The sequence below is a fragment of the Terrapene carolina genome, unplaced genomic scaffold, assembly GCF_002925995.2.
Source record: "Terrapene carolina triunguis isolate 2854851 unplaced genomic scaffold, T_m_triunguis-2.0 Scaffold558, whole genome shotgun sequence".
NCBI lineage: Eukaryota > Metazoa > Chordata > Testudines > Emydidae > Terrapene > Terrapene triunguis.
The window spans coordinates 13,020,802-13,042,100 of NW_020664909.1; the positions used below are offsets into that span (position 1 = coordinate 13,020,802).

Sequence of the window (21,299 nt, forward strand, 5' to 3'; positions counted from 1 at the left end):
ATTCATTCGCTGGACATCAGAGTTAGCAAGTAGCAACACCAGCCCTCTGAATGCTGCACCTATATGCTTGTTTGCTGGCAGTCAACTAAGGGTTAAAAGGCCTCAGTTGTTGAAACAGAATTTTGCTGCTTTGCCAGCTTTTCAGTTCTAGCGAGGAGCAGCAGCATGTTTTCTGAGGGGAAGACAAGCAAAACAGAAGTGATACCATCCAACTCTTGCTCTCAGAAAGGTGCCAGTTCCTGTAGCAGACAGAACCAAGGCGGCAATCCCAAAGGGTATTTGTTTTTGTCTGCAGTGAGTACAAGGTCAGTTATAGTCAGGAGAACTCCTTCTCCCGACAAGTAGAAAATGTTATGTGGTACTGACTCTAGTTTCTGTGCTGTGACATATTACGCCCTGAGCAGTAAAGACAAGATTTATAAAGAATTCGCCATCCTCGATACAATGCAATTCCCATGGAGCTCACCTCAGCTCGTTATCCAAGAGTTGCCTCCATTGTTACAGCCCTTAGGCTTGGTCTACACTTAGAGCACGTCTACAGTATGGGTACTATAGTGACACAGCTCCAGTGCTTTAGTGTAGATGCTTCCTACATTGACAGAAGACAAACTGCATCTACACTGGGAGTTAGGTTGGCTTAACTACAGCATTCAGGGCGATGAATTTTTCACACCTCTGATCAATGCAGTTAGGTCAATCTAAATCTGAAGTGCAGACACCAGGGCTTAAAAATTAGGTTGACACAGCTATGTCAGTCAGGGATGCAAAACACACAAAAAACCACACCCCCAACCAACAAAGCTAAACTGACCTAACCCCCCCGTAGAGAGAGCTACATTGACAAATTAATGCTTTCATTGTTCAGGGAGGTGGTGTTTCTACACCAGCAGAAAAACCCCTTCTATCAGCATAGGCTGTGCCTCCATGATAGGGTCATGCTGGCATAGCTCTGCTGTTGTAGCTATGCTGGTATAGTCTCCACATTGTAGACAAGCCTTGAGTAATTGACTGCAGTACAGAAAGGGGTGGTGAGGAGGAGAAGAATGCAGCCAATTCATTCCATTTCACAGCTTCCAAAATGGGCTAATGCAGCGGTTCTCAAACTTTTGGGCTGGTGACCCCTTTCACATAGCAAGCCTCAGAGTGCGACCCCCCCCCTTATAAATTAAAAACACTTTTTTATATGTTTAATACCACTATAAATGCTAGAGACAAAGTGGGGTTTGGGGTGGAGACTGACAGCTCACGACCCCCCATGTAATAACCTCGTGACCCCCTGAGGAGTCCCGACCCCCAGTTTGAGAACCCCTGGGCTAATACGATCAGACCAGTGTCTGGGATTTCACTATAGCTTCATTCAGGGTATGTCTACACTTTAATCACTGCAGCGGCACAGCTGCATCTGCACTGCTGTAGCGCTTCAGTGTAAACACTAGGTTCTCCCATCGGCATAGGTAATCCACCTCCCCAAGAAGTGGTAGCTAGGTCAATGGAAGAGTTCTGTCTACACCAAGGGATAGGTCAGCATAGCTACATCTCTCAGGGGTGTGTGGATTTTTCACACCCCTGAGAGATGTAGCTATGCCAAGGGCAATGAATTTATAATTTTAATAGACAATAGCAACACTTATTTTTAAGCATCTTTTTCAATTATCAATTTAAAATTTCAAAGTTGCACACAATTATGGGTTTTAAGCATTTTTTCAGTTTAAACTTTCACAGTTGTGAGAAATTGAGGGATGAAACAATTTAATGACAGTAGATGTTGAGATTTAAAAAGTTAAAGCATTATAACCATTAGCACACAAACTGTCAACATCCTATGTCAAAATATACAAAGTAAATAGCCTTAAATCAAACCAATAAGTTCTCAAGCAGAATTTCTTACTTTGTCTACCTCTAAATTTCAATTATTGATGGAAATATTTATGCGTCAGTTTGTGCATATACAGTGAAATCAACATTTGACATTTACCGATAAAAATCTAATCCTTCCAACCCTAGTCAGTCACACAGTATTAACTGCTAGCCTCATCCCCATTTCAGTTTTTACACCTGTTTTACCCTGACAAGGGATTCTGCTTATCCTTGAGCTGTGCTACAAGCCTGCCTTCTCCTACTTAGCACTCGGCATTCATCAGAAGTAGTCCTACACAGCACAAACCTCAGCAGGGCCTGGGATGGACAAAGGCAGCAAACCTGGAGGAATTTTAAAAGCCCTTTAAATTTTGCATTTCCTTTTAACTGACAAAAATCTGGGTTAGTGGCAGGGAATCAAGAGGAAACTCTGCATGCTCCATTGGCTAAAAGTATAGGGTTAAAACTGATCATGTCTCTGGTCTGATCTCATTAGCCACAAGGCAATCATGAACTCCTCTGAACTGAGTGAAACCTGAAGACAGCTCACTCAGTCAGAATCAATCCACTTCCATTAACACCGGTTACTGTTCCTGATAAACAAGCTTCAAAGTTAAGACAAATCAAGGGAAAGTAAGTTCATAATAGTTTCAGTCCCATATTGCATCAAGTCTTTCTGGCTACAGCTTTAAGACAGCTACATCATAGAAGCTATCTACTCCCGCCATGGAATGTTGGTTATGTTCCCATAAATGCAAAAGACGTCCCTAGTCAGGCTCAGACAAGATCTCAGATCATGATGCCTGCAGTTCACTACACACAAGAGGCAGCTTGTTTCCTTCCAGAAGGACTCAATGAACCTTTGGAAATATAAGCAAGTGTTTATAAAGATACAAGGGAAGAACAAAGAGGATCTAAAACCTTGAAATGAATCTCTCCAGTGTGGGTCTAACTCACATGCCTTCAACTAGACTAAACAGGTCACAGGGGAGATTCCCAAAAGAGCAAGCTAGCCAGAATGTCAGTGATCTAGGTGGGGCTGCAAGCTTTCTGCATTATTCAATTTTTCCTGTTCTAGCAGATCACAGGAGATGGGACTTTAGTAAGAGTCAGTGACAGTGGAACCAAGAATGGCCCTGTCCTCTTCTAGCAGCAGGCTTGTGATGGTCCCATTCATCACACTTCTCCCCCTTACTCTAAACCAGCTTCAGGGAAAGACAGTATAGACAGATTATTGCAAGTAAAGTTTTATCACTTTTCCTTTTCCACAAAGTGCAATGTCATCTCTCTCCAGAAGAGCCCCTGCTTCCTGCTACAAGTGGACAAACAACCCAGCAGGTTTCACTGGAAGCAGGTTGTCCCAGGGAAGGACACATCAGGATCTAACAAGCAAGTTACCCAGATATGAAGCTTCCTAGACGCCCCCTTCACTTAGGGTGACCAGACATCCCAATATTTAGGTGTTTGTCCCGCGTCCTGACCAATCTTTGGTCGGGACGCAATTTGTCCCGATATTTTGCTCCGCCGGCAGCACTCGGCGATTTACTTTTTTTTTTGCTCGGCTGCCGGACCCCCCCCAAATGTGTCCTGATATTTTCTTCCTCTCATCTGGTCACCCTATCTTAGCTTACTTATTAAAAGTTGGGTTTTATTTTCACTGCACAAACCCCACTGGGCCAACACAGTCCCTGTGTTCTAAGGGACTGGCTTTAAGCTCTAACAATACATGGGCTCAATACAGGAGTAACTATATGAAATTCTATGGCCTGTGATATACAGGAGGTCAGACTAGATGAGCTAATAATGGTCCCTTCTGGCCATAAAAATCTATTAATCTATGAGCAATGTCACCATTATATAAATTTAAAGTTCTCATACATTTAAAGGGGTGAAGGGTAGACATTTCAAATGGCTAAAATTTACCAGATCTTTTATAACTTAGCTCTTCCTTCTCCCATGCAGATGGGAGGGTTTTTCTGAGCAAAGAGGTCTAATTGTATAAGTAAGATGAGGTGGCCGTCAATTTGTATAGATTGGAGAAGAGGAAATATCCTATAGAAACTACCTTCCTCATATCCATCCCTTCAAAAAAGGAAAACCCTGTTGAAAAACGACCAGGTAAATCTAGAATCCCCTAGCACCTTCCAGTTTCCCCATTAATGATTGAGACAAAAAATACTTTAAAATTGCCATGTTATGTATTTTCACTTTTTCTCCCCTTATCCTAGATACAAAAAAAGAATATTGGCCATTTATAAGCAGAATTCTTACTGCATCTCAACATGCAACACTGGTCTCACTTCTGTACGATTAAATAGACTATTTACACACAACACACATATATCTCTCTGTATTCACATGCATTGGTCCTAGCCTAGGCATCAAAGGCCACATGTGAGTTCTCTGGGTCACATTTGATTCAAGCCATTCCAGTTTGAATTTTTGTTTTGCTTTGGATATGGTGGGATCTCCTCAGTTCTTCCGAATGTCAGCATAAACCACGGATTCCGACTTGTTAATCTTGTCGCTGTGTTGCCCACCGGAGTGATCTAATTGGGCATAAATGACTGGGCCCTGAGGACAGAGAGAAAAAACACAGAATCAGCGCTTTTAAGAATGGGTTGCACTTCCCTCTCCCTGCTGCAGGGTCTCCTGTGAGAATTCAGGGACAGCAAATGCACAGTCCCTGATAGCTAATGGAACCCCAAAGCAAGTAGACTGAGCCTTCACCTATACAAGAAATCTGGTGTGTCACTTACTTGCAACCCCAGTGTACCATGCAGCACAAGGGCTCATTTTAACTAGATTGGCCGGCGTGTGAAGAATGCAAGGTAGGATCCACAGTTCTGAAATGTATCAGAGTTTCCTCAGACACAGAAAGCTATGAAGAAGATACATAGCTCGGTCAGAGGCAAGCTAGGGTTTAATTTTTTAAGCATCATACTGTGCTACAGATTGCCACTAAGTGACAGAATTCATTTTATGCACTATAACTGCAGACCTTCAAATCCTCAGTACAACTTCCCTTTTGTAATACTGGAGGATCAGTTCCTCAAGTAGAGTGAATGAGTTCTAGCCTGCAGCCACAGTGCGATATGATGTAGTCACTATTCACCAGCTAAGTAAGCAACCGGATCAATTCTATGATATAGTGACAAGGACCACTTAGATGCTGCAGCTAGTGATGACTCAGTAGTTGGTGCACCTCCCTCAGTATTGACCCAGGGCCTTAGCTTGGTTTTAAAACAGAAGATCTAACCATGGGGGTCATCAAGGCTCCCTTGGCACCTAAGTAGCAATATCAGGCCTGTGCAGGTCCTCAAATTGTGTTCTGGCCAAAACAGCTCATCTCATTCTCTTGCGGTTTTAAATAGATTTAGTATTCTCCATGACCTAACCTGTTCTGCTAAACTACTATCATGTTCAGATAGCTGCACTTCAGTGATCAATGAAGGAATCCTCATATGTAGTTTGTGGTTCACACCAAAGAACTTGACAGACACTGCCAAACAATTTTGTTTCAGTGCCCCAGAGGGCAGCAATGCACAGGAAGCTTCAGAACAGAGGTACTAAATGCTCTGCTGAAACCCATAGGTTCACCACGAATACCTGTGCTCCCTGAAACGCAACCTGCAGGAATATGAAGTGCAGAGTGGGATGGGGATGGGACTGGAGTGCTCCATATCCCAAAAGCAGGTATCTGAGAAGCAGGCGAAAGGGTGGGAAATTGATTTCAGCAAAACGACAACTTCTCAGTTGCAGTGCTAGGATATTGCACTTTCTCAGTGAGTTAGATACAAAAAGGGGCATCATTTCAGAAAATTTAAAGGGGAAGGGAGGGAAGTTGCACCCCTCTACCCCGATATAACGCTGTCCTCGGGAGCCAAAAAAATCTTACCGCATTATAGGTGAAACCACGTTATATCGAACTTGCTTTGATCCGCCGGAGCACGCAGCCCCGCCCCCCCGGAGCACTGCTTTACTGCGTTCTAACACGAATTTGGATATATCGGGTCACGTTATATCGGGGTAGAGGTGTATCAGCATAAAAACATGATATGTGATTATATTGTATCCTACAAAGCTGGGGGAGGGGGCAAAAAGTGGAGCAGACACACACATGGAAAGATGGAGGAGCAAACAAAGGTGTGGGGATGAAACTGCCCCCCTTACCTGATAGCAAACAATGCCCCTGGATACAAGGCTGAGGATGGTGCAGCCATCTGAGAAGTGGTCTCAGCACAACAGAGTCTGCACAGAGTGCATCTACGCTACAGAGACTATACCAGCAGAGCTACATGACCACAGCTACATAGGCATAACCCCGTAGTGTAGACAAAGCCTAAACCAACTGAAGAGGTTGTTCTGTGTAGGAACACTGCCTGCTTGAATTATGGTAGCTATTCGACAGAAGCAGCAACCTTGTTGCATCTACACCAGGGGCAGGTTAGCACAGCTATGTCAGTCAGGGGGTGGATTTTTCACACCTCGACTGACTTAGCTATGTCAACCTCACTTTTACGCACAGACCATGCCTCAGTCACACTTACAGTCCTAATGAGAACTAAGAGGAAGCGACTGACTTTGCCCCATTGGGAAAAAATAATTACGTCACTAAAAGTGGTTCTAAAACCAAAATATTTCCAAGTCTCTACACCAGCTCTTATTTCCCTTTAGTCAGTTTGACTGACTTTCTCAGCTTCCCTGATCTCTCTGGATGAAAGTGGCCTTCACATACCCACTATGGTTCCCTTTCTTTCCTGGAAGGATGCGTTTCAAATGTGATTGTGTTGAATCAGACGCCCCTACAATTGACTCTCCAATAGAGTAATTAGAAGCAAGGTGTGAGAAAAGTCTGGCCCTCTCCTGAGAGAGACGCGCTATCTGAAAGCCAGCTCTTGCATGCTTCTGCTCAGCAACTCTTCAACAACTACTGCTTCCAAAATACTCTATTTCTCTGTTAAAAGAGGAACTGGAGATTATAAACTACTTCTGGGGAAAATAGTTATCAAACTAAGCTAAAAGCCTCCTAGGAAAAAGGGGAGGCAAAAGAAAGGTAACAGCAAAAGTAAGGCTGATGCCCTCCAGAGACACATGGGTACTGGAAAGATATAGCTGCCACATACATATACATTATTAAACAGGAAAGTGGGAGGAGGAAGGGGAAGAATTCCAAGGGAGATGGTCTAAAGGTTTTTAAAATAAAAAGCTGTCAATTTACATCAATTTAATTCATTGGACTGGACGGTAGGCACTGGTGGTTCCCGGCTATTAATCGTGATGTTATCACTACTTACAGTAAGAATGCAGGACTGCCTCACACAAATTAATGCACCTGTATAGAAAGTGCCAAATGACCCGAGAATTTGTTCTTTAGGAGTGAGAAACAGCTCCTTTTCCCCCTTAGATACAATTTGGGTATGTGATTGTGAAGCACAGAGGGTTACACACCAATATACTGTAAAGATATCCCACCTATTCAGATCACTGCCAACTGTCTGATCAGATCATAAGCTACTAACAGACCTCTCCACCATCTGAGAAAGTAGAATCTCTGCAAACACCCCCTGTTCTGAGGGATTTGTGCTTTACACATCTGTCTGCTGGGTAACTGATCAAATGTCATGTAATTACTCCTGAGAAGCAAATGCAATCACACCGGTGAATGCCACTAATGGGACACCTCAGTCTTTTCTTCCATAGCAAAACACTACCCCTGTAGGGGAAGGGGCAGAAAGACTTGCAGAGTTTTCAAAGATTTTAAACTAGAGACAATGGTCCTAACCAGAATATAGTTTGGGGCTGAGGACAACCCAGCATGCCTTTTAAGACACCAGATGTAGTCGGGTTACGTTGAGCTTCATTACACAAAGTACAGACATGTTCCCAGACACCCTTCTGCAGACCTCTTAAAATCAGAGGGAATATCTGGCAATTTCTATCTAGTTAGTGGTGCCCTGGTACATATTTGGGAAAACATTAAAAACCAGGTTGGCCTAGTCTTATGCATGACAAAAACCTGTTCAGAAACCTGGTTGGGTGGGGAAGGTAATCCTCAGTTACTTGAATCTATATAGAAAGCTGGTCAATTAACTTTTAACATATACAAATGCCAAAAGGAGTTTTAACGGATGGTTCAATAGTTTTACCCTAAGCCCAGTTGTGATGGGACTGAAGTTCATTTTAGCTATTCATGAACAAACATATTGCCTCACGCTAACCTGTATATGCATAAGTAGGACATAATTCAAAGTGAACCAGTGAGGAAGTAGTACAGGGCTATTATCTCGCTAAAAATGTGTCAATGGAGAGCCAGGGAATTACGGTTACTGCAGCAACAGGAACACTGAAATTAAACATACATAAGGCCTGTGAGTCAGACAGCTACATGGACTGCAATGGGTACATGCTCCTAGATTCCTTAAAAAGATGCTAAATAAATGTTCTACAACTTTAAGCTCCAGCTCTAAGTTAAGTATTGGACTGAATAACACATTACAGACAAAACAGTTTCTCTAAGTGTCTGATGCATCTTTGTACTGGCTGTTTGTGCATCTTCATGTAGTATTACATATTAATCACTAGTGAAATACTATTTGGTTTTGATCTGTAGAGCCAAATTAAAAACTTGTCGTCTCAGGGGAGAGGAACTGAGGCTATGTCTACACTACAGAGCTTACAGCGGTGCAGTTGTACAGATGCAGCTGTGCCACTGTAAGTTCTCTCGTGTAGCTGCTCTATGCCAACGGGAGAGCGCTCTCCCATTGACATAATTAATCCACCCCCAACAAGCAATGGTAGTTATGTCGGCAGGAGAAGCTCTCCCGCCAACATATCACTGCGCATACTAGCACTTATGCCAGCATAATTTATGTCGCTCGGGGGGGGTGTGGAATATTCACACCCCTGAGTGACATAAATTTTGCCAAGTGGTAGTGTAGACATGGCCTGGGTGTGCATGTGAAGTTACAAGCAAGTTTTAGAGCCAATGCTGCTTCTGCACGGCCAGAAAAGAGTTTGCAAACCCAGGATATAGGAGCTCAGTATTCAAAGGTGCTGACTATTCATTGTATTTGGCATAGTTCGGTAATGGAAGGCATTTGCCTTCTAATTTTCCTGTCAAATATGTTGGAACCCAAACCACCAGGTAGACTGGAGGATAGCTCCATCAATGGAGGGAGGGGGAAGGGAGAGAGAGATAGCTCCATCTATTAGCCCTAGATGATCAGGGACGCAATGCCATGCCCCGGGTGTCCCTAAACCTCCAGTTACCAGAAGCTGGGACTGGAGAACAGGGGATGGATCACTTGAAACTGCCCTGTTCTGTTCATTCCCTCTGAAGCATCTGGCCCTGGCCACTGTCAGAGACAGGATACTGGGCTAGACTGACCATTGGTATGACCCAATATGGCTAGTTCTTATGCTAATATGGAAGATATTCAGACAACAGAAAATTCTTGCACTCAGAATGGATGCTCCTCTCTGTCATCCAAACAATGGTGATGGCAGAATGAAAATAACTAGAAGGAGGATGGAATGAAATACTATGAAACAATGAGGAAGAGGATGGAGTGGGTAATTGAGACAATACATAGTTCTGACATGATGGAATACACAGATCTGCTGGGAAGGAAAGGACAGTGAAAGTGAACTGTCTGAACATTTAGAGAACCAGATGAAGACAACATCTGGATTTCCTGGGTACTGACTGGTAAGGTATACAGTGGGCTATCCTGAGAGAGCGCTTCCACAAAATGAAGTTAGAATTAAACATCCAAAAAAAAAGTAGAAATGAGGTGCTGTGTACCCAGAGCTACCATGTGGATCAATGGAACTGCAGATGCTCAGCTTCTCTGGAAGTAGAGCGACTCAGATTGAAAAGTTTTGAATAAGCCCCTAGCCTTTATGGCAGCACAGATAGTCTTAAAAATGCGAAGAGTTTAAGCCAATGCACTGAGCTCTGCACAAGCCCGCAGATAGCCTGACACAATAGTTCTAAGCGGTGTGAACTGTCCCATTTATTTAAAGGGCATCAACCCTTAAGTTTGATAACCATTTAAAAGTCAACATTCGCTTCAATGTAGCTCATTTTAACATAAACACATTCAAGCAAATGTGTTTGTCATTTCTGGAGGCAGTGACAAATATTGGGGTGAAAGATGGGGGAGCAGCTAGTTGCTGTTAAGGTTTGCTGAAACAAATGAGGAAAAAGGGGAATTAAGTTCAAAATCCCCTCTAACCTTCTAAAAGAAACGCATCCCTACTGTAGTACTAAAACCCTTAAACCAAACAAAGCCACTTCCCAGAACTTTCTCTGCACCTAAAAAGTTCAAGTGTTCCCTACCCAGCTAGCAACACCTCCAGCTTTCCCTTTGGAATTGTAACAATTTAGGCTGTGTCTACACCTCCACTTTCAGCGCTAAAACTTTAGTCATTCAGGGATGTGAAACCCCTCCCGCCCCCAGTGACAAAAGTTTTAGCATTGAAAAGTGCCAGTATAGAAAGCTACCACCCCTCATTCGGGGTGGTTATTTTTTAAATTGCCAGGAGAGTTCTCCCCCAGTGACTACACTGCCCATGTCACAGTACTGCCACAGCCGCGTTGTAACATGGGCAGAATAGACATACACATAGTTACGGTCATTGTCAATGTGCTGCAAACTTTTGTAATTTAAAATGTGGGATTATTTTGTTAATTAATTTAATTTATAACACAGAATAGTGTACTAATTGCACTAGAGGGGTGAGGACGAAGAAGAGAGTCCCACAAGATTCTGAGGTCTAGTGCTTAAATTAGATCTAATATGCCACATGGAGCTTTGTAAGACAAGGAATAAGAGCCAGACAAGAGACAGTGGAAAGTGGGTCAGGACCCCTTTGAATGGGGTCACCAGGACTGGCTTAGACTTGCTGGGGCCCGGGGTTGAAGCCTGAGCCCCACTGCCCAGGGCCAAAGCCAAAGCCCAAGGGCTTCAGCCCTGGGTGGGAGGGCTCATGTTGCTGGTCCCCTGCCTGGGGCTAAAGCCCTTGAGCTTCAGCTTTGGTCCCCCTGCCCAGAGCGGTGGTGCTCAGGCTTTGTCCTCCCCCCGGGGCTCGGGCAGGCTCATGATTCGGTCCCCCCTCCAGGAGTCATGAAGTAATTTTTGTTGTCAAAAGGGGGTCGCAGTGCAATGAAGTTTGAGAACCCCTGGTCTAAGGGCTTGTCTATACAGGAAAATTGACTGGAATAGCTGTTGCAGAATAGATTTCCCCATGGGCACTCTGACTCCGGAATAAACTCATCCACATGGGGAGCTATTCCAGAACAGCTATTGCGCTTTAAATTCACACCTTATCTTATTCTGGAATGAATTTCCTGTGTACGAAAGCCTGGAGAGGGACGGGGGGGACCAAAAATCAAGGACAGCCAACACCTTTTAGCTAACATGTTTTGAAACACTTAGCACCTAGCATAAACATCTTTAAAAAAAAATTGGCATTTTGTTTGTCTAGATTAAGAGGTCTGAGTTAGCTGCTAACCCTTTCTCTAGTTGTACACACAGATTAGTATCTTTTACCTCCATTTAACTAGTCAAGGTTAACCCTAGAGGCAAACCTAGGTTGACCACAATTGGAAAACATGTTTTCAAATATGTTAAATTCTGTCTACACTAGGTGCTAACACATTTTAAGCTCCACTTAATGGGTTAACTATTGATTTTAAGAATACCTTTTCTCCTAGTCTAGACAAGACTTTTTTGCTTCATCTCTCTCAAACTATGCCTCTCCCACCACTTCGCTTACCCCAACTCAAACCAATAGCCTCATGCTTCCCGCCTACCTCCTTGCTCAGGGCAGCCCAACATTACTATACATCTGAAATATTTAATTTTGACTCTAGCTGAAAGGAAAGTTTTATCTTCATTCATCTGTTCTAGGAAGCAGCCCAAAAAAAAAAAAAAAAATCTATTAATGGATAAACTCCATCCAAAGGGAATACAAAGTGATTTTACAAAGTTAAGAAACAGTTCTGAAAACTACAAGTATGCTCCCTTCCCAATCACTTACAAGTCCTCCAGCTAACACCATGGCTAAAATTAAAAGGCACCAGAAATACAGAGCTATGAAACCACCTAATCTTCCTTTTCAGAATGTCGCACTGTGGCTTTTCATATATGTAGACTGTAAACTCTATGGGCCAGGGACTTTGCCTTCATTCTGCTCTATGAAGTGCTTAGCATGTTTGGCACTATTAACATAAAAGTTCATATACAGTACATTTAGAGTGTTCATACAGATCACTCATTTTGATTATGATGTCTCATTTCTTCAATCAGCTCCAATCAGACATCTAGTTATGCATTACAAGGACCTTGTCTACACTACAGGTTACTTCGGTATAACTTATATCGGTCACGAGCATGACTAATCCACTCCTTGACCAACATAAGTTACACCAACCTAAGCACCGGTGTAGACAGCACGATGTCGGTGGGAGGGCTTCTCCTGCTGACATAGCTACTGCCTCTCAGAAAGGCAGGAGTTAAGCCAACAGGAGAGCTGTCTCCAAGTGGCTTAGAGCGTCTTCACCAGAAGTGCTACAGCAGCACAGCTGTGCTGCTGTAAGTGCTGTAGTGGAGATGTAGCAAGGAGCCCTGAACATTCTTGCCAACTCACAACCATATTATATATAGTGTCCCTGTTTGAGAGGTTTCAAGGCTTTCCACTAGATTTTTCCCATAACTCATGAAGGCACTTTTCATTTTCTGTGGGATGATTGTCTGGGTCAGTATCAGATTCTGCCTTCAATTGTTGAGTGGAACCATAGAGGTTCAAAGCCCCAGGAGGGTGAAATGAACTGTTAGAAGTCCACAAGGTTGAATGAACGCACAGGAGCCAAAGACATCATACTCACAGGCAGACTGTTACTGTTTCGTGCTTCAATTGCATTGACTCACTCTTTCAAACACAGGCCTATTCACCACTTAGGCTACATCTACGCTGCAGCTGGGAGGCTCAACTCTGGAAGACATATGTGCTAGCTCTGCTTGAGCGGACACACTAAAAAGGCAGTGTGGCTGCAACAGTGCAGGCAGCAGCTCAGGCTAGATGCAAGAGTACAACCCTGTCCAAGATCCTAGGTACTTACTCAAGCAGCTACCCCAAGCCGTTGCCCATGCCGCCGTGGGCTCATTACTATTTTTAGAGCACTAGCTTAAGCAGAGCTAGCACATATACATCTACCTGAGCTAGGAATCACACCTCCCAGCTACTGTGTAGACACACTGTCTTAGGGTGCATCTGCACTAGGAAAAAGAGGTGTTCTTACCTCATGTTAGTTAACATGGGCTAACTGACATGAGGCAAAATGCTAGTGAAAATAATGTAGTTTTCACATGTAAGAAGATCTTTATTTCAACCTGGGGGCCATGGATCAGCATTCACGTCACACTCCCTGTCAGTACCTGGCCCAAGCCAGGGAAGCTAACGATCCAACCAGCAGATCAATCCTGGTGAATCCTGGTCACGTGTCACCTTAGCACACACTAAGACGACGAGGACCACCTCAATCTGCTAACAGAAGTGAAGGCAGCAAACTGCCTTGTCTTCACTAGGGTTTTACCTCACGTCAGTTACCATGTTAACTAACAAGTCTTTTTCCCCATAGAGAGCACAAGGCCAAAAGGGATATACATCTCACTGTCAGTTCATTAACGGCTAGGTTGAATCCCTGCTTTTTGGAAAAGCTAAAGCTATGAAGTATAGTTCACAAACCCCAACTACAGCTTTACACCCAATCCCATACAGAGCAGATCCCTTTTCCTCCCAGCTGCTTGAGTACATGGAACAACATAGCCAGCTAATTCACCTCTCCCACCCCACCTTCATCCTCTCCACAGCATGGATCCACCTCTCCCACACCCTGGGAGGTCCCTGCATTGGAGCGTACTGAAATTTACCTGGTGCAATCTGGCGGGCACGTGGTTTACCAAACCCTCTGTGTCGGAGGGTGACTTCCGTGGAGCCTGCTTAACTGGCGACATCAAGCTCTCAGAGGTACTGCAGCTGACGAGGTGGCAGAGCAGAATTTGCAGGACAACGTTCAAGAGATACAAACAAAAAACAGGAACAAAAAACAAAAGCAAGTGATGGCAGGATGAAGTGGCAGGCTATGCCAAAGTAAAAGTGATCACAATGGGTATTGAGACCAGCTCACACGTTCTCCCTGCCTACCCAGTCACTCATACACTTGTCCTCATACATATCACAGCTATTCTCCTCTACCCAATAAAGCCAGATTAAGCCATAAGAACCTGGGAATGTGCTTTCTTGTCCTACATATGAGGCATGAGAGAACATCCAGGTGTGAATACAAACTACTTTCTAACTGTGCATAGGCTAACTAACCCCCTCCTCAGCCCATATCAGTTTGAACTTCACCATTTCTACATCTAGCAACAAGAGTGGCAGGAGCCACCAGCTCTTCCATGCTACATAGGTGGCTGCCATCAGTCTCCAGGTTAATTCTTTTGTATTTGACTTGTCTGGGATTCCAGACTAATCCAATCTCTTGTTCTCTGAATGCTAGTTCCTGTAGTGGCTATCATAGTTGTCACAAGTGACTGGGTCGTAATTGCAGCCCCTTATACTTCTAACAGGACAGATCAAAGAGATTTCACTTAGCAACTCTGGGAACAGTTTTGGGGAGGAGGCTGACAGCTCTAAAGTTAGTTCAGTTAGGTTTGCTTTTCCACCTGCTCCTTTCAATCTCCATAGAAGAGACCAGGGAGAGAAGGTAGAAGAAAACATTCACATATCTGGGATTAAGGAGACCAAAATAAGCAATGGTCCTTTAAAATTTCATTAGGCCACCCCTGGTCCCAGCAGCAGCCCATTCCTCTGAACACTGGCCTCCACCTTTCTCCTCTTACCCAAGGATACGCACCAGAAACATACCACTTCTTCCTATACACAAAACAAATATAGGAACTCCCTTTAACACCACTCTTCTGCCCACTAATTAACCCCTCTCTCCCCCACAATGCCCCACCTCTTACACATACAACACATGCAGCAAATACAAACACATGAATAATGACAATGACATTGAGCAGAATGCAACTCCTCACAGGCCAACCTTTTTGTTATCCAAAGGGTTAATCAAACCTTTAGAGAGCCAGCATCTCAGATACATGACAGTAAAAAGGGGAACACTGGAAAAAGGGACCTGGAGACCCAGCAGTGAGGAGCTTCTACTCTGGCTGAAATTGACTGAGAGCAGCCCTTTAAATGGCTAAAATGGGTTACAGTGGATTCCTGGGGTTGACTGTGTATTCCTACAAGTCTATATTGTACCTAAAGGTCACAATGCAATTTTAAGAAGTTTGTGCACCTAGAGATCATGGTGATGGGTACTTTAGAAATCCATCATTATTATCACAAAGAGGAATCGGCACTGGGAATTTAGAAGTTTTATTCCCACAGGGAAGAACTCTGAATGGTCTATGTTCTAGTCCACTGGTGAGTTCACTACTAGAAGAGACTGAGGTACACTGTTTGGGATAAGTAGCTTTCCCACCCCAATTAGACAGAAGACAATGAAACCCAAGCTCCCAATGCAATGTGCCATCCCCTTGCCAACAGTCTGTAACAGGACAATCCAGCACAAGTCACAATGGAGTTATGTTAGCACAGAGCTAGCTGGTTAGTCAGCAAGGGAAGAGGAAATGTGTACACATACACACAGGTATTAACAGCAACCACCAATGTGATTAGTTACCATGGTGTCTAGTGGGACTGGAAGAGGAGACCCAGCCCTGTTACATTCCCAATCTGGCGTCTATATCAGGATCTCTGTAAGGAGAGGAAGATAAGCAGGATCCGATCCCAGCACATCAAGGCAAAAGGAAAAAAAACCAAAGTCAGAATAAGAATGGAGGTTTTGGCACTGCCATGCAGGGGTTCTCAACACCACCCAAATGCCCCCTCCCCACTTTAGTTCAAGACAGAACTATTATCCCAATCTGTGCATTACACTGCCACATATTGGGTTAGTTTCGTTTAAAAATTAGTCCATGAACCTTTGATAGTGATATTAACAGCAATCACAGCACATCTGGCCCTCCCCTTAACCAACACATGCAGGGCTGATATGGTCAGTGAAAGCAGTATTAAGTTTAAAGATGACTCTGCTGGAAGGTGACCTATAATAGTTAAATCTATTAGAATTTACAGTGCACGAATATTACTGACCCAACCCTGGCACCCGCACTGGCATCCTTCACCTGGAAAACACTAGAGTAGAACAACCTGAAGCAAGGCATTTGAATCCTGATATAAGCACCTTTGATGCGTGTCAGTGCATGCTTCCTTTAGTTATGGGGAAAACACATACAGAAAGAAAGCCAGGCTTTCCACACTGAACTCTGAGCACACACAGCTCACTTCACTCAGTCTTACCATTGGACTCTAATGAACCCATTTTCTCCAAGGTCTCCAGCTGGGAACAGGGTGGGGTGGAGAAGAGCTCTTTAGACACTGTCACCACTCAAATTAATTGCACCTCTGACCCCGATGGTCTCCCTGAGGGCACGCAACTTAGGTCTCAGGCCTGTAGCTGTTGCCTTTTTCAGAGCAGAATCCTATGAGTCTCTCACTACAGACTGGAGTCCTTGGCTGCAGACTCCTACAAGTCACTGTGATCACCTCAGTAGGTCTGACTTCAGTTCAGCACCTGATGTTCTGTTCTCTCAGGGGCAGTGTTGTGGTTATCCAGTGACCAGCCAGCTTTCAGAAAGCAACTTACTATCTATTTAGAACAAAAGTATTTGAGAGAAAACATCTTAAACAACTCATATACATACCTAACTTAGTAGGTGGTCACCCATCTTCCACATTGGAGACCAACCCTGGGAGGCCTAATACATTCCAGGTTCTCCTGCAGGGCCTGTTTGTTGGCCACAGTCTCATGTCAGTCAGTTCCCAGATAGGGGGTCTCTCAGTTTCAAGTCCTTTGTCTGCTAAGACCTACGTGCAGTTGTTTGGGGTGTAAACCCATCAGCATGAACACTGTATGCCCCAAACAAGTTAGCTGTGTGACTTCCTCCCTCTGGAGACTCAGCCACTAAGGTTGAGATGCAGACAACCTTTCCAGGACTGCACTGGGCCTCTGCAGACAGACTAGGCAATTCCAGAAACATGAGCCAGTTTGTTACTGCTTTTCACCATTCACCCAGGGGTCCCTCTGAGGTGGCCTCCCACCCAGTAGAGCTGGACCTCTCTCTAGGCCTGATCCCCAGTTTCTGAGCCCACTGCATCCCTGTTAGGCTAATGAATATGCAGACAGCCTGGGTTTGACAGGAAACTTATTTTCCAGCTGCGGTCCCCATACCTGCTCTCCTAATTTGGGTTGCAATCTCAGCATAGGTCATAGCCCCTTTTCAAAACCCTGGAACTTCTTCCTATACATTTCAAGTGTCAGTTTAAACTTCAGCAGTAACACATGCTTACATTGCTCATAGTTTCTATCATCCTCTCTGGCCATATGGATGAAAGCTTTAAGGTCTTCCCTGTCAGTAGTGAAGCCAGACACTACCATATCCTCACGCCCACTCTGTTCAATTCACAACTCATTTAAAAAGCATTTAAAAATACACCTGTTCCTAAAGGCAGGTAACAATTTGGAGTCTATGCCTTCAGAGGAACCAGGTATAAAGGATCTGTCTCCACCTCCTGGAACAAGCAAAGCTCAGCACTTTCTCTCCAATTCAAGCTCCAACTGGCTTTCCTTTTTCTTTCCTGCTGCTGCTTTTCCCTCTCTCCTTGCTCACACTGGTGCTGTTTGTCTTTGTACTGGTACTGCTGTTCCTGGTCCCCAGTCCCCAAGTTTCTGGGTTTCCAAGCGCAGCCTGCCTCTCGCAAGCTGCAGTTTTTTCTCTTCAAATTGCAAGCTGTTCCACATCAACCGCTGAAGTAGTGAATTCAGTCTGGAAGAAGCACAGTTGCTGCCTGGGATCCTCCTCTTCTCCACTTCCTGCTCGGAAGCAGCCTCCCAGGTCTCCCTCGACCTCTGCCATCTCTCCCTGAGATCTGGGTGCACTTGCGGCCTTGAAATCTCATTTCTGGGCCTCAGAGTATGGCAGTTCAGTCAGCTGTGCCTTTGTCAGCTCTTGAGTTTAGCTGTCTCCGCATAATTCCACCAGTTGATTTTTCCTAGTTGCTCATAACTCATCTTTCCTGGTTTTGTCTTTCCCTGAATGAGACTTTTCTTGGTGCTTCTTTCTACAATACTTGTTTTCACTGCTGTTGGTACTGTTGGAAATTTATCACTGCCATAGATCCCACACCTGCTACCACCACATATGTCACAGTTCCAGAGGTAACTGCACCTCTGACCCAATCATGGTCTCCGTGAGGTTCTCCCCCTTAGGTTTCAAGTTTGAGCCTCTTGCGCTCACCTTCCTTGGGGTGGAATCCTATGATTCTCTCCCTCTAGACTGGGGTCTTTGGCTGCAGACCCCTGAAATTCACTATGATCGCCTCAGCAGGTCTGACTTCAGCACCTGCAGTTCTCTTCTCTCAGGAACAGCAACAGGGTTATTGAGTGACCCAGTCAGCTTTCATAAAGCAAAGTACTATTTATTCAGAGCAAATGCATTTCAGAGAAAACATAATTAAAAGCTTATACACAAGCCTAGCTTACCAGGTGGTCACCCACCTTCCACATGGAGAACCTGGTTGGTCTAATAGAAACAGATCCTGTGGGAGGACCTGAAGTGTGTGTTGGTCACAGACTCATGCCTGTCAGTTCTCATAATGGTATCTCTCTCCCCAGGTCAGGATCTGTTATTTTATACAGTTTCCAAGCCATGACTTACAAAGGCCTTTGAACCAGTTTAAACCAGCTTGTGCGTTTTTCCCCAGGGGATAAAATTTAGACTTGCAACCGGCATTGTTTCAGTATTGGGAATTTTCATTAATTGCTCTCCTGGTGTCCTTAATTCTTGCAGGTATCATTCTGTATCTTAGCCATGTATTGCTAGCAATACAACCACTAACAAAAAGAGCAGGTCAAAACTCAATTTCCATTTATCTGAAAAATTGGACATTTTGACATTTGTTTTCTTTACAAATTGAATTAAAACAGTTTCAAAAAGTTTCCTGAGAAACAGAACTTCTAAAAAATGTTTTGGATACTGTGTTTCATTTAATGAGTTCCTCATTTTTATATCCTTACATTTCATGTTAGTACCATATAATATGCACTATTGACATGTCATAATATAACAAATTAAAAATAGAATATTTCAACTATTTTATTTTTAAAAATCACTGAGGGCAGATGTTATTTAGTACGGACTGAAACAAATCAAAGTGTCTCCTGTTTGCATGGTAATGAAACCACTGGAGGGTTGATTCGTCCTTTAAAGCAGGGGTTCTCAAACTTCATTGCATCGCGACCCCCTTCTGACAACAAAAATTACTACATGACCCCAGGAGCGGGGACCGACGCCTGACCGATGCCCGAGCCCCACCCCTTGGGTGGGGGAGCCAAAGCCCAAGCCTCACCGCCCTGGGCGGGGTGGACCAAAGCCAAAGCCCAAGGGCTTCAGTCCCAGGCAGGGGGCCTGTAACCTGAGCCCCGATGCCCAGGACTTGAAGCCCTCAGGCTTCAGCCCCAGGTGATGGGGCTTGGGCCCCAGCAAGTCTAAGCCAGCCCTGGCGACCGCATTAAAATGGGGTCACGACCCACAGTTTGAGAACCCCTGCTTTCAAGTATATTACAAAGAAAGATACCAATAGTAATGCATAAGCCTAGAGAGCACTGGGAGGAATGACAGTTCCCCAGCTATCAGACTACTGCTCCTCTTGGTACTACATCCCTTTGGGGAGGTCATGACAGCCAGCTGAAGACAGGACTTGGCTGAAATGACTCCTGCCTCATCTCAACCACTTGTGGTCCTTTCACTCTTCCCTCACTCTCCACTCCCCCCCCCCAAACACTGGTAAAAAGGGTGTGATCTCTTACCCAGAGTAATGCTTTTTAGAGTTCTTCTTTCTGACGACACACACGATAACCGCGATGAGCAGCAAGACAACTAGAGCCACACCAATGGCTATCGCTACCACCATGCCAGTGGGGAACGCAGGCAGATTGTCTGGGGGGGAAAAAAGATTCAACACTTTGCTTTGTTTTCTAGTTAGTAAAAATGTGAGCCACAAAAAGCCTCCTTCTTCCCTTAGATCCTTTCAGAGCAGGAGGAAGTCACAGAGTCAAGGGTGAACACATGCAGCACAAACGGAAAAGCTAGCTGAGGACAAGCAGAGTTCCGTCTTTCTGAGCATGCATTCGGAGTACTTTACATAAGAACAAAAGTTTCCATAAACCAAGGATAAAGCCTGCATTTTAACCATTCAGAAGTCAAGGAGTGCAGAAGTTGAATGTACAAGAACCTTGACTCATGTTACACATTACTTTGTTCTCAGGTACATCTGTGCAAATCCCATTGAGGTCAGTTGGAAAAAACAAGCACATCTGAGGGAAGAAATGGGCATAAGTAACATATATTGAGATCTACTGATAAGTATGTAGCTGTTGTATCACACTTAAGTAGCATGCATACAGCACAATTATAATCCAAGAGTATACCTGTGAGCAAAGAAAGACTACTTCTAGAGTCTTTGCTAGTGCTTCCTCAACCTTAATACATCACTGCACATATCTGTAATGTTTCCTTTTCAAGTTATCAAAGAGTGACAATATTACTTTGCTCAAATTGTCTCCAACACACACCTTTTGAGTGAGGCCAAGTGAACAGCCAGAAGAGTTAAAAAACAAAAGGAGTACAAAGATAGTTTATAATGGAAGTCTGAGTCATTAACTATACCATTGCTGTTTGGAAAAGCTATCATACATAATTGCAAGGTTTTCCACACCCCTCACTTGTTTCAAGGTCTCCAATTAAGGCTATAAGAGTTTGAACAAGACAGTCCAGGGTTGCATCTACTTTAGATAACTGCACCACTGCAGCCTACCCCAGGTACAGTTGAACTAGTCAGGTTTCAAGGGTGCAGAGCATCTGCACTAGGCATTTGTTTCAGCCTACTCATGTACTATGCCCACATAAGCCATTCCCACAGCAAGCACTGTAGGGTATATAGGTTGCTGTACCCTAGAATACTGCAAATGCCCAGTACATCTCCCTGTACAAGTGCACTAAGTTCATGGAATATTCACACATTTCGTCTTTCCACATTTTGTTTTGCCCCCTGCATGAGCTGCCCATTCATCGTAAGGGCTAAGGACTATGTCATCACTCTAGTGGATGTCATGATGAGGCAGCTGCTTCTTCTACACTTATTACAATGGGCACCCTACTTTTGGGGGGTGGGGATATGTGCAGAAACCGGTGATGAGCAGATTTTTATTCTTCCCATCTTTTAGTTTTAACTTTGTTTTTTTT

At 44.1% G+C, this 21,299-nt stretch overlaps 1 protein-coding gene across 1 annotated transcript; it reads right to left on the reverse strand.

Moving 5' to 3' along the window:
• Positions 1–3,415: 3,415 nt before the first annotated feature.
• MPZL1 (myelin protein zero like 1) lies at positions 3,416–19,990 on the reverse strand. The gene is made up of 3 exons (XM_024203100.2): positions 19,865–19,990; positions 13,797–13,902; positions 3,416–4,431 (listed from the first exon to the last, which is right to left on the reverse strand). Exons 1-3 carry the CDS (start codon positions 19,966–19,968, stop codon positions 4,330–4,332), a joined length of 312 nt encoding a protein of 103 aa, XP_024058868.2. The 5' UTR covers positions 19,969–19,990; the 3' UTR covers positions 3,416–4,329.
• Between the last annotated feature and the right edge of the window lie 1,309 nt (positions 19,991–21,299).